This window comes from Aythya fuligula, chromosome 6 (assembly GCF_009819795.1).
Source record: "Aythya fuligula isolate bAytFul2 chromosome 6, bAytFul2.pri, whole genome shotgun sequence".
In the NCBI taxonomy this organism is placed as follows: domain Eukaryota; kingdom Metazoa; phylum Chordata; class Aves; order Anseriformes; family Anatidae; genus Aythya; species Aythya fuligula.
Genome location: NC_045564.1, coordinates 22,134,375 through 22,147,953, shown reverse-complemented (window position 1 = coordinate 22,147,953; position 13,579 = coordinate 22,134,375). Strand labels below are relative to the sequence as shown.

The 13,579-nt window shown below is 37.0% G+C and overlaps 1 protein-coding gene across 8 annotated transcripts in view; it reads left to right on the top strand.

Annotated features, from left to right (window-relative positions):
- Window positions 1-13,579, top strand: part of SLC4A10 (solute carrier family 4 member 10) — a 155,825-nt gene that overhangs the window by 31,136 nt on the left and 111,110 nt on the right. For 6 of the 8 annotated variants that reach the window (XR_004253395.1, XR_004253396.1, XM_032189819.1 and 3 more), the window contains exon 1: window positions 2,966-3,265. The exons of 1 other annotated variant lie outside the window; for it this stretch is intronic. Coding sequence is in view for 4 of the 7 variants with exons in the window: in XM_032189819.1 (XP_032045710.1) it covers window positions 3,185-3,265 (81 nt within the window). In the remaining 3 variants the exon portion in view is untranslated. Of the gene's footprint in view, window positions 1-2,965; window positions 3,266-13,579 lie in introns of those variants that run through there. One more of the 8 variants, XM_032189820.1, reaches the window with a different exon arrangement.

Sequence of the window (13,579 nt, the reverse complement as noted above, 5' to 3'; positions counted from 1 at the left end):
AAATGTTCTCTGTCATGATTGCTAGTACTAGCAAATCTGACTTAAATTGAATCTCAAAAGTTGAGTGATGGATCTTCTGCTGTCTACTTGCTACCTGCTTTTGTCAGGTCTCTGACATAAAGCTGGTTTGTGATGGATTCAGAGTGACCGTTGTTTCATCTTACATAATCCATAGGAACTCTGAATTTGCCTTTTTTTTTTTTTTTTAATTCTTGCTCTTTTTCTCTGAAGAAAAAATAAAATAAGATCAAACTGTATATTGTGAATAATGCTTCTGTATGCTGTAAAGAGATACCTGTTGATTCTCCAAAGGGAATGGACTATCAGCTTTTTGCTTTAACATTTGTCAAATAACTATAAAACGTTATTGTATTTACACCTGTCTATACCCATTGCTAATGAAATGTTAAAATTTTCACATTTGCAAAATGGTAATTATATTGCCATGAATTAAAATATGGAATATCTTTTGGGAAAAGCTTCTGCAGCTGCGATAATATGCACAAAGAAATACTGTATACTTCTAAGTGCATTTAGAATTTGTACTGAGATTTTAACCTAACTCAGGGAGATATTATTCTATAATGTCCCTTATTGCCTCATGAGTTCTTCACATCTCCAACTGCAGAGAGATTTTGTAGTCCTTGTGCATAGAAATTCTAAATTATGTTTCTGACATCAGTGATTGTATCTCCTAGCTTTGTGTGTTTTCACTCTTTGAAGGGAGATCATCATGTAATAGATTAGCATAGAGAGAGCCTACATAGTATTTATGAGAGGTGAGTTGGCAACTTCCAATTTTCTTTATTTGGTCATTTGCTTTTTTAATATCATGGTGCTGGCCTCTGTATACTGGCTGCGTGGCATGTGGGGTCTTAGAAAAGGTTGTCAGCAGTGTATGGACTGTACTCCTGTGGTTGTACTCCCCTATGTAGGTGTAAGCAGCTACTGATCTGAATATAGCATTGAAGAACTGAGTGTTTGCATAGGAATAAATACATTAATACTTAGTAATTACTTAGAAATGATGTATCGTCATTTATTTTAAATTATCTTTTGAAATGAAAATATTAACTTGAGAGATATTCCTATTCCACACTGATCAGGGAAAGCAATTTTCCTCTTCTTTTATTGCTGAATCACTCCAGTCTATTTTCTGAAGGGCTTTTTGTCTGCTTGCATATGTATTTATATCCAGTGCACAGAATTTAGTAATTTTTTTTTTGGTTGAAAGTGGATTCATGAATTATTCTGGAAGCACTTTGGAAGTGTCAGCTTTCAAGAACATTGCCAGTGTTTGAAGCAGCGCCCTGACTGCCACTATCATCAGGACTGAAATAGTAGCATCAGGTTGTTAGGCCTCTAGGTTAACTCTCTTGGAGAATATAAAAAGCAGTGTCAAGTCTGGCCTGATTTGGTTCCCTTGTGCACTTAAAGCCTCCTAGGGCTTTGCTAACTAGCATCTGTTACTGAAGATGGCTACCTTAGCCAGGAATTTTCTATACCTAACCACATGCCAGTGGAGACCCTTTAGGAATGTGTGACTAAGTGAGTTCCTTTCCCTGTAGGTGAAGAGTCCTTATGTTGAGGCAGTAGCATGCTGTATGAAGTGAAACAATTAAAATTTTATAGAAGACAATTTTTCTCTGTAAAGGGAGATAAGTGGTATTCATGGATGAGACCAGTTTGCTATTATCAGTGTCATAATGTGAATGACTGTAAGCCAAACTTGATTAACTGTAAGTTGCTCAAAAGAGCAATTACTACAAGTGTATAATAATAATGTTAAACTAACAGAATATGATCTGGGTGAATTAATTTAGAACCATTTGCTCCTACTTTCAGCTTCTGCTTGTATTTCAAAGTAAAGAAGGACATCAAAATTAATTTGAAAACATGCAAGCTATTTGAGCCAATACAGTTTAATTAAGAATGATTTCTGTCTTTTTCCCCAAGTTTTATTTGTCTGTAAAACTCATTCACTAGGAATATGTGTTTAGCATGTGTTGAGGTAATGTTCCTGTGTGTTTAATGTTATGCACAGCCTGTCACTAGAGGACTTTCTCACTGTGCCAGTGCTAGTAATTTTTCATTGGGTCAAGAATACAGAAGAGTTATGAAATGAAAACTTTTCTAGTGTATTGGTTGCAATATTTCTTTCTAATTCTGTGTTGGGATTTTTGTTTGCACAAGTTTGTTGCTAGAATGATAGCACAAACAAATATAAGCAATAATTTTAAGTAAGAATCTATTTTGCTTTACAATTGCATCAAATACATCTTTGAATAAAAAGTCTGGTTATTACTGTGTAGTCCTAACTGTTTAAAAATTACTAAGGAGGATACTGTGCATTTGTTAGCTTGAAAGGTCTCTAGTATCAGAAAAAAACCCATGCATGATTGCTTTGTTTGATATCAAAACACATTTTTGCTGTCATAATACTGGCACATTTTCAAGGCATGCTGTTTTCTGGCTGCTAGCAGGGAGTAATGGAAACAATGCAGTGATCATGCAATTTCTTGAAAATAAACACCAAAATACTTAGGCAAGCAATGTTTTCAATTTTGGAGACTCAGATTTATAAGGCTGCACAAAATAGCTGTTTCGGTACCACAGAGATATTTAAATGCCTTGCTGCCTGTAAATTGTTTGTAATTTCTTTCTGGTAATTTTCCTTTGGATCAGATTGTGATGCTGCTTCTGAATGGTGATACTGCTTGTTGAGGAGTGGTCATGCAAGCAAAATTTGATAACCTCGATATGTCATTTCATCTGCTGCTTTTCTTTTGTTAATGCAAAGCTGGTTGCATAATATCTAATTTCTCCTTTAGCTGACCACAGATGAAAACAAAATCTATAATGGCAGCTCTAGGTTTTATAAAAAAAACGCTAGTGAGGAGTTGAAGGATGTGGCTTGTTCTGTTTGGATGATGCAGGATTGCTTTAAGCAGTAAGCTTACTGTTTTCAGATGGCATTAGCAGCATCAGTGATATAGCTGTGTCAGCCTCCTTGACTACTGGATGTCTGTAACTGCACGGAGGAAACTATATTTAAGATCTGATATCTTGAGGGTGATGACTCCAGCACTTACTGATGGACAGAATGGCTGTTAATGCTTTCTTCACTAGCCCAGAAGATTTTGAAAGATAGATGGGTCTGTGATGCACTTTTGTGAGACAGGAAATGCAATTTTTGGGGGTCTCTGGAAATAGAAAGGTCATGCAGCTTGGAACCGGTGAGACATTACAGTCTTTAAGTCATCAGGTATGACCTCATAGTTTACTAATATTTCTAACACAAGGGTTTGTTTTACAGTTTTAGGTCATTTACAGTCTCTTTGTCTGTGTAATTGCTTCATGTTGGATTTGCTACAGGATTTATAGGGTAGACTGTTTACATAAGCAGAGCAATGTATATCATGGAAATCTAATGTGTTGTGAATTGCTATTTGAACAATGTAAGGTTATTGCATATATATTTTCAACCTGTTTTTATTGTGAATATGATTTCTTTTAACTAAGTCACTGTAGCAGGTTATGCCTTTGCTGTAAAGTAAAATGGCAAGGCTGTATTGCAGTTTTATTTTGCTTTGTCTTTACATGGCAACACAATGCTATTGTGTGAATGTGTTTATTTGTCAGATGAAGCACAGTGTAGGGCAACTCTTACCTACAGTGGCAGGTTATTTAAAAGAACGTATCACATTGTGTAACAGAGCTGAGCTATTCTGCAGTCACAGATCTTACTTCATTTTGCAGTAGTAGGTTTTTTTTTTTTTTCCTTTCGTTTCAAATCAGATTTAAAAATAGCTCACTGAACATAACGCTTAAAGTTTGGCAAGATAACTCTCCCCTTTTTAATTATTATGCTCAGTGATGCATACTAATACTAATGGGTTGTAAAATGGAAGATTAATAACTTAAATATTTAGAATGTTGTTTAAAACCAAATTAATTTTTACTTATCCTTTTTGTTTATAATTGTTGCCAACTTTATTGCAAGGCTGGTACTTTGGGAGCTGCTAATCTATTGTGGTGACTGATAGGAAAGTCCAAGAACATAAAAGAAAACAAGTATATGGGTATTTTACATAGGAAGATAGTGGCCTAATTTCATGTATGAAGGACAGAATGGTATTAGTTATACTGTTATCACATTAGGCGTTATAAATGGTAGATAATAGCCATTGAAGAGTTCCTATTTTATTGCCCTTGAATACAGCATACAGCAATTATATTTCATAGAATTTGTAGGAGAAGTTTATTTTCAAAAACGATGTTCAGCTCCATCTTAAGAAATTCTAGATGTATTTGCAGAACATTTCCATGGCAACGTATTTGGCCATGTGTTTTAAAAGCTCAGCTGAAGCCTGAAAGTAATGTGCAATATTTCTGTTGCTTGCTTTATTCTTGTGAAACAACAGTTTGCACATGTAACTGGACAGCAGATTGGCAGGGGTGATTAGTACTTCCTGACCACAAAGTTCAGGATTAAGTGATAAAGGTTTGAAAATATTTTCATATTTTCACCTAAAAATGTAAACATGGAAAAACATGGATTTGATTTTGCATTTAGAACTGCATTCCAGTTTCATCCCAGTTTAATAACATTTTATTGGAAATGAATATGTGTGGGAGACCACAGAAGACCAAACTCGAGAATGTACAGCAAGTAGTTTCAGTAAAAATGGCTGTCTTCTCATTTTTAATTAAAAACATATTTCTAAAAAATGTTTTATTACTCTTACTGCCCATAATTTATAGTTTCCCAGTCTACTTATCCAGCTTACATTCTTAATAATAATGGGAAAAGACTTCCCTACTCTTAAGCTTGATTAGGTTTGGAATGATTTCAGTATACCTTTCACTTGTTACAAGATCTTTTTAATCTGTTAGAATTTATTTTCAGTGTTTTAATGCATTAGTCACAATGAGTACATTCTGTTTCTTGGCATTGGAATGAAATTCCTGAAAGTATTGGTTTCATGGTATTTTGCTGCTTTGCGGGGTATTTGAGTCCTTTTTAAAAGGACCAATCCTCCCCCCAGCTTCTTTGGTTTTCTTATTCAAGTATAATTTAAAATCTTGACTTACCTGTGTTTTGAAGTTCTTCCTGGAGTTTCCTTTGCTCATTAAAAATAATTAGATCTTCCTGAAATTTTGCGTAAGTGGAAGCTATAACAGTATGCCATGTACTTACCCTGGATTCTGTTTTATCATTTATATTAATTCTGCAAATTGTATTCTGTTTTCAAAATGTGACATTGGTAATCCCAAAATAATGCAGTAGACATGCATTGTGGCAGGCTTAGTATGGAAATTATCTACAGAGCAAAATAAATTGGCAAATAATGTTAGCTTGAGGAAGTCTGCATTTAGGTCATTTCATTTTGAAATACCAATGTGACCAACTGTTTTAAGTGAGTTTGAGTATGTTATTTCAGTCAAAGGGCATACTCCCATTAGGTGCTTCTTCATTTGGGGAGACAATAGAATACTACTCCTAAGGAATCTATGAAGGAGGTAAAGTTCTTGTAAGAGGAGGAATTGCAGCCAGGTAGAGACGCATGAGGGAAGGGAATTAGACAGAAGTTATCTGAAAACTTGAAACTATAGAAACAGTTTTGTTTGTTTAGCTCTCCATTATCCAATGGCAGTGTAAGTGGCATCACCTAACACAAGGCTTTTTTTAGTGCATTCTTTAAAACTTTACCTCCCCTCCTCAGACCAAGTTGGTTGCACCTGTGTTTGAAAGTGCACTTTGTAGAATGCTGCGTTAGAAAGGGTCTCACTAACTAAAGAACTCCTTCCCCTTGACCATGAATTTTGAATACACATCTGTGAGTATAGTGTGTTTCCCAATCTTTAAACATTCATATTTTCAGAAACTTGATGATAAAGATCTTATGAAGGATCAAAGCTCTGTATGGAAGTTTTAGGAACTGTGTTAACTAGTGAGTTGTGTGAGAAGCCTGGTATTGGTGTCATTTACCAATTCTAAACATGGACGCTCACACGCATGTACATACTCAGTTGCGTATGACCATGCTTTTGCCTACTTCTGATTGCCATTTTAATTCCACACTACTGACTCTTTTCATGCCTAATAGTGCCAATTTTTAAGGACATGATAACACTAGGGCAAACGAGAGATTGTGGCCAAGCTTTCACAAATGGCAAAAGAACACGAGAAACAAATAGTAATTTCAGAGTGAGAATTCAGTTCCTCTTGTCCTACATCAGTCTTCCTCCCAGGAGATGATCCTGTTCCCTAGTCAGATTCTTCTCATTTAGTACTTTAATTCATATACCCCATCACTGGGCCTAATGACCTGTTTTGGGGTGGGCTTAGTGTAAGCGTATCAGAAAGCCCTAAACAGAATGTAGCATAAAATAAGTATGCAATAGCTGCCTACAGGTTCACAAAATACATTGCTCAATGACTCTATCAGTTTGTACTCCAAGAGTATCACCGTGTGATCATTCTGAGGGAAGACTATTTGAAGGAGTTTTGCTGGGACATATGAAGATGTGGAAACTTGCTGTGAACACATCACAGCAATAATGGCCCAGTAATGTGTTCCATTTAAAATAGTCATAGTTAGTCCCAACCAATTCCTGTAGAGCTCGAAACTCCTAAGAGGGAATAGCGGGGAAGGTTACAGATTAATGCAGTAAAAACGAGTGGCTATGCGTTACACAGAATGGCATTTGGGAGAAGAAGCAATGGTCTGTCTGTCTCATACCCCTTTCCTGCTCTAGTAACGGTGATAGGAGTTGCTCATCCTGTTTCTTGTTTCTTTGCAAGACCGTGTTTATTTTGCTTTATGTAGCTCATCTGTAGAAGTTAATAATAACAATAAAAACAAACAACAAGCCAACATTAATGTGAGTGCTGTTTCACTACTGTTATCATGGTCTTTTCCCTCATGATAATTAAGCTAAGCTTAAGTAGAAGCTGAACCATAATTCTGGTAATTTCTGATAGTTTGTATTGATTTTTTACTAATTAATATACAGAATAATCTACATAATGCTTTCCATTGCACCTTACTGATTTCAGTCTGATCCTGAAAGGAAGACCATCACTTGAATTGGTTTTAAAACATACATACCATTATTACAGGATTGTAAGGGATGGTAAGTTGGAGAAATACTATTATTCTCATTTTACTAAGGGAGCGCTGTCCCACATAAATAAAATGGCTACCCCAAAACCAAACAGAAAAGAAAAATTTAGCCTGGCTTGCTACTTTGTCTGGATCACTGGATTGCCTTGTCTGTGAATGGGGGTCTTGGTATTAGTGACAGTCTTTGTAGAACTATTTATCATTTTAGATTCAGATACTAGTAATCTAAGCACATTAAATCAAGGAAAAAATATAATTTTTGCATTTTATCAAGGGGAAAGTTGGTAAGAATAAAAATGATTGCAGAATCACAGAATTGTTGAGGTTAGAAGGGACAGCTGGAGGTTATCCAAGCCCCTGGAGCCTAGGGAACTGGAGTCTACCCCGTGCTTAGAGCAGGGACAGCTAGACAACGTTGCCTAGCACCGTGTCTAGTCGGATTTTGAGTATCTCTAAGAATGGAGACTCTGAAACTGCTCTGGGTAGCCTGTTCCAGTGTTTGACCACCCATAACATTTTTTTCATATGTATTTAAGTGGAATTTCTCATATTTCAATTAGTTCCTGTTTCCCCTTATGCTGTCAATGGGCATTACTGAGAAGAGCCTGGTTAAGCCCTCCCTACTCTCCCCTACAATCACCTATTTATACACTCTAAGTCCTGTCTAAGCTTTTTCTTCTCCAGGCTGCACAGTCCCAGATATTTCAGCCTCTTCTTGCTTGACAGACGCTCCAGTCACTTAATCACCTTCGTGGCCCTGTACTGGGCTCATTCCAGTATGTCTGTGTCTCCCATGTAAGATGGGAGCCCAGAACTAGACAAAATACTTCAGATATGTCTTGACCAGGATGGGTAGAGGGGAAGGTTCATATTATCTGGGAAGGAAATTTGGATGATCTGTGAACTAGTCTATCAAATATAGGAGATTTTGGACGGGGATCTTTGAACAATGAGGGCTGAAAGAACTGAAAATTATAAATAGTAATATTTTTTAGCAATCCTTTAGAGAAGAAAAGCTTGAAAAACAGCTTTATTTGACTCATAGTAATTGTGTTAGTGATGAAACCTGCTGTTTTAGAATTTCTGATGTATGGAATCAGAGTCCCCAAATGCCAATTGAAATGAGCAGAGAATTAATTCTAAAGGGAAAGGTTGAATTTTAATTTGTTGAAGCTAAGTAAATATTAATGGAACTGAATAAAAAGATATAATCTGGTATGATATAACTAATAAAAATTATGGTATAAGTAATAAAAAAAACGGTGAACTATGGGGAACATGAACTTCAGGGATTCATAAGCTGTGTCTTTAGTCAACTTGCCAAAAATTATTTCTGTTTTAACCTCAGAACATTGACAGAGCTTTCAAATGTTCTCAACTGATGCAGCAAACATCAGCTGGTGCAAAATATTCAGCTGAGTGCGTTGAATGAAAAAGTAAAACAGCATTAAGTTACGTGAGAGAGAGTTGAAGAATTGTAAAACTTCACTCCTCTTCAATAGATTGCCCTCTCTCCCCTCAGCTGCCTAAATAAAATAATGTATATAGGAGCCATCAGTGATTCAGGATTCTCTCCTGATAACATAATGAGTTTACTTGTCTGAATTCTCTTTATTAAAAATTTTATGCAAGCATACACACAGTCATTAAAATACATGCAAGAAATCATACCCATGTGGTTTGCATCCATGTTTAATGCAATTAAAACTATTTTAATGAAAGTACTATTGGTTTTATGCCCCAATCCTGTGACTAAAATTTTCCAGCAAAAGCAGTGTCATTCTTCTTTTTTTACTTGACTGAACTCTGCAAGTGAAACAGCAGAGAAATACCTTGTCCTTGCATTTGAGCAGCAAAATGTTTTCCTATTTTTCTTCCAACTTTTCTAGTCCTATTCCAGGAAAATATTTGTTGAATATAAAATTTTAGATTTCATAGGTGTGTGTTTGTGTGTGTTTATGGGATCATTAGAAAAATCTAATGTATGAAAAAAATACAAATGAATAGTGTTGTAATAATATCAGTAATATAACATAGTGATTTCTTATTGCATTGTATATTCTGCTGAAGATAATTGCTGGATGCTTAGATTCTACATGGCAGATATAGGCCTGATGGTGTGGTTACTCTTGAAGATGAAGCTCAGTGTCTGGTAACTGTGATTTTATCTTCAGAATATCAGTTGTGGTAGTTGTGCTAATACATGTCAAAATATATGACTTAGATGACCGGGGCACAGGATTTAATGGAAGGGACTAGACATTGGTAAAGTTTACCTAATGTATGAAATGTGAAGTGTATGAAAACCCAAATCTGTTTTGGCATTCTTGTTTTGTTCAGGAAGAAAGTGATGACCACTTTCTCCAGTAACCGATTGCCTTGTTACATTCAGCAGGTTTGTTCCCTCTGCTAGATCTCAGTGTACTGTCTCCAGTCCTTCTGCACATAGTCATAAGGGGATTTCTCATTACTGGTAGTGAGTATCTTGCAGTGACTCACTGGGCTCAGTTATTGCCCAGTCTGCCTTCTGCTCTCCTCCTCCTCTTTCCTGAGTGGTTTTCTGTTTTGTAGGGTGCAGATGTGCTGAGATTTCTCAGTCATCTAACTTCTAATGCAAAGATGCATATTTGCTGTGGATGTCACTGAAAGATGTAATCTGTGCTGTCAAAAGTAGTTACAAGCACTGCCTTGTGTCCTGAACATCTATAGTAGCAGCAACCTCAACACAGATCTGGGACATGCTCTGTTCTTTTCTTGCCTGCTTCAACCAATAAGAAGTGTTAAATCGCTTCCTTTTTAGTGTCCTTTGCAATTGCTGAGACAGAGATTAAATTTACATTTTTGGCAATGTCTGTATCATCAGCTATAAACAAATTTCCCTGGTAATCGCTTAGACTTGATTTCCCTCATGGGCCTCCTTTTACGTCCATAAAAATGTCGTTATCAATTTTTAGTTTAGCTTCCTTTTAATTTTACTGTCTTTACTTGACTACACTGTACACACCTGTAGATCTCTAATTTAACATAGAAACCTGCAGAATAGCACCTTTATCTGCTACTGTGGATAGTGTAAAATTTCCTAAGGTGAACTGCTTTTTATTCTGTCACAGCAAACGACATTCAGGCTCTTTGGCTTTGGACACTTCTGGCACACACTTACATAGAAAGCTGGGCAGCAGTGATCCTGTGAAATAAATTGGCTAAGTCCTGGAGCTGATGCTAACCCCATAATGGATGTTCCTGCCTTCCTGTCATGCTCATTGCCAAATCTGTTCCCCTCTTGGTTCACAGTTTATCTATATGGGTTACACATAGTGATGTACACTGATGTAGCACATCACTGGAACAACACTGCTCTTTTCATAAAAGAGCAGGCAATTTCATCATTTCCAAGACAAGAAGCACCCAATGCTCAGTAACCCTCACTTTGGAAGATTATCTGTGTTAATGAAGGCAGGGTTTTGTTCGCTTCATCAGGTTCCTAGTGCAATTCTGATCAGTTTGAACTGATGCATATTTATAACTTACTAGTCTCTCATCAGAGGGCCTCTTACTCTCAGCAGGGACTGCAGATCTCCTTTAGCTACCTCAGTTGCCATGTCTTTCCCTGGAGCATAAGGACATAAAAACAGCTGTGCTGGGCCCGATCAAAAGTCTGCATAGCTCAGCAACTCATCACTGTGAGAATGGCCAAAAACCTAGGTAAGCCTGTAATAGTGGGGCAATTGCATGATGACAGTTCATACCTCCAGGACTTACTGTTCCAGAAATGGTGTTCTTGGATTTGGTACCTTTGATAGATTGCTCTTCACTGAACTGGTTTGCAAGTTTCTTCAACTCATCAAAGCTGCTAGTATCCACTGGAATTCTACGCACTGGACTAGCATGCTGTGTGAAGAACTAAGTATTTTTCTTGGTTTTGAATATGGCTCCAATTGTCTTCATTTAATACTGCTATCCTTGGTGCTATGTTGGCAAAGACATTGAACAGTAATTTCTCTATTCAGCCTCTGAATACCTATCATGTTTTTATAGACTTCTAATACAGCTCCTTCATACACTAGGTGTTCTTATTCTCTACATCTGAATCCTCTCCATTTCCACTATATCCTTTTTGGCAAATAGGAACCAAATAAACTTGACATTCAATATGTAGGTAAACTTTAGATGTATATAGAGGGGATAATGATACCCTTATTTTGTTCCCTATGTATTTCTAATTTATAGTATTCTATTTGCCTTTTTTTCCTACTGAATTTACTATTACTGAATTTTGATTTTTTTGGTTTTTGATTTTGAATTTTGTTCATGGAATTTTTTACCAAAACTACAAGACCGCACTGCTATGTGGTGGTGCCCAGAAAATTTCACTATGTATGTGAAACTAAGATTGTTTTTCCCTCTGGTGCATCAGTTTACGATCCCTACTGAGCTCCAACAACAGTTTATCATCCTTAACACATTTTGTGTGCTAAGGGCCTTCTGGAGATCTTCATATTCAAGTTTAACTTTATGAATTCTTTATGGATCTTAGGAAATTATCCCTCATTAGTGAACTTTGTTGCCTTGCTGCTAATCCAAAATCATCTATACATGTGTAAGATACCATATGTATGAGTGCAAATCTCACCAGAATTCAAAGTGATGACTTCTGCACTGGTGACCTCCCTCTGCCAGAAGAAATGATGATTTCCTTATGGCTTCTGTTTTCTACATTTTATCAGTTCTTAACTCCTGCAAAAAACTTCTCCTCATATCTTATTGCTGCTTATGTTCTTGTAGTTGACTCTTTGGAGGACTCTTGCTGAAAACCTTTTGACTATCAGATTAGACTTTGTGAACCAATTTCTTTTATTTATAGAGTTCTTCACAGAATCACAGACTCATTTAGGCTGGAAGAGACCTTCAAGATCACCTAGTCCAACCTATATCACCTAGTCTTTTCTCCTTCAAGGAATTAAAGGAGGTTTGTGATACCACAGGATCAATTCTTTTTCCATCATATCACAGTTACTCACGTGCCCTGTAACTTTATTCTTTATAATAGTTTCTTTGAATCTGTCAATTAGCAGCAGCAGGCTTACTGGGTGATTGTTGGCAAATACTGTTTTGAAATCTTTGTAAAAGTTGATATCATACATGTTGTCTTCCACTTCAAAGGCACAGAGTGTTTTCAAATAAGGATGTTACACACCAAATTCAGTGTCTTACTTGTAGAACTTGGAATATGAACTGGGCTTTGTTGGCTAAGATATCTTGGGAGTACTTGTGTTGGAAAGGTATCCAAATTTAACAGCACTGATCCAGGCTGGCTGGATCTCCACAGAAATGTCGTGCAGCGTAACAGCAAAAGGAATAACTGAGGAAGCAGGAACATTAAGAAAGGGTTTAAAATACAAGAAAGATCAATAGAAGTTAATAATGTCAGAATTTCCGTTTTTTTTTTTTTTTTCTTTTTTTTTTTTTTATAGTCAGATTGAAAAAGTCATCACGCCTTTGGTAATCTTTTATTATTCTTTGGGATGTGCATTACTTGTGATTACCCTGTGATTAAGGGTGATGAAAAATGAAGAAGAATGAGAATTACCATGAATTAAATTTTCAAGTGAGTAACAGTAATGTCTATTGCAGGCACTATGCACAGGATTTATTGATTTGATCTCTATGCTATTGAAAAGGAAATGTTTCTTATCTTTTACTTAATCATTAAGTATATCAGTTGCCACGTTTTCTCTTCTCCCTTCCCTTCCCTTCCCTTCCCTTCCCTTCCCTTCCCTTCCCTTCCCTTCCCTTCCCTTCCCTTCCCTTCCCTTCCCTTCCCTTCCCTTCCCTTCCCTTCCCTTCCCTTCCCTTCCCTTCCCTTCCCTTCCCTTCCCTTCCCTTCCCTTCCCTTCCCTTCCCTTCCCTTCCCTTCCCTTCCCTTCCCTTCCCTTCCCTTCCCTTCCCTTCCCTTCCCTTCCCTTCCCTTCCCTTCCCTTCCCTTCCCTTCCCTTCCCTTCCCTTCCCTTCCCTTCCCTTCCCTTCCCTTCCCTTCCCTTCCCTTCCCTTCCCTTCCCTTCTTTTTTTCTTCCCATTTAATAGACGAATAGGAAAGTGGCATAGACAGAGTGCTAGTTATGTTGAGACTGGCTGCTCTAGTGCCTGTGAGGTTTGGAGGAATGGACAGGCGTACTGAGCGCCCTGTGAAAGTCAGATCCACTACTAAAGGCAGAAGTAGGGATGTCTGTTTATTCTGGTTTCTCTCCACTTTTTTCCATCTGTCAGAAACACTTCAGTTTGGATGTAAGCTGTACTGGGTGAGGTAGTTTCAGTCTTTACTGGCCTTAAAAAAAAAACTGTGGGCCATTTTGTTTTGATAGGCAGACAAAGGTTCAAGTGAGATTTCAGTTTTGTTCTGCTGACTTCTCATTACTGTTTCTAGTCTCTGGTTGACTTTCCTATGCTCTGTC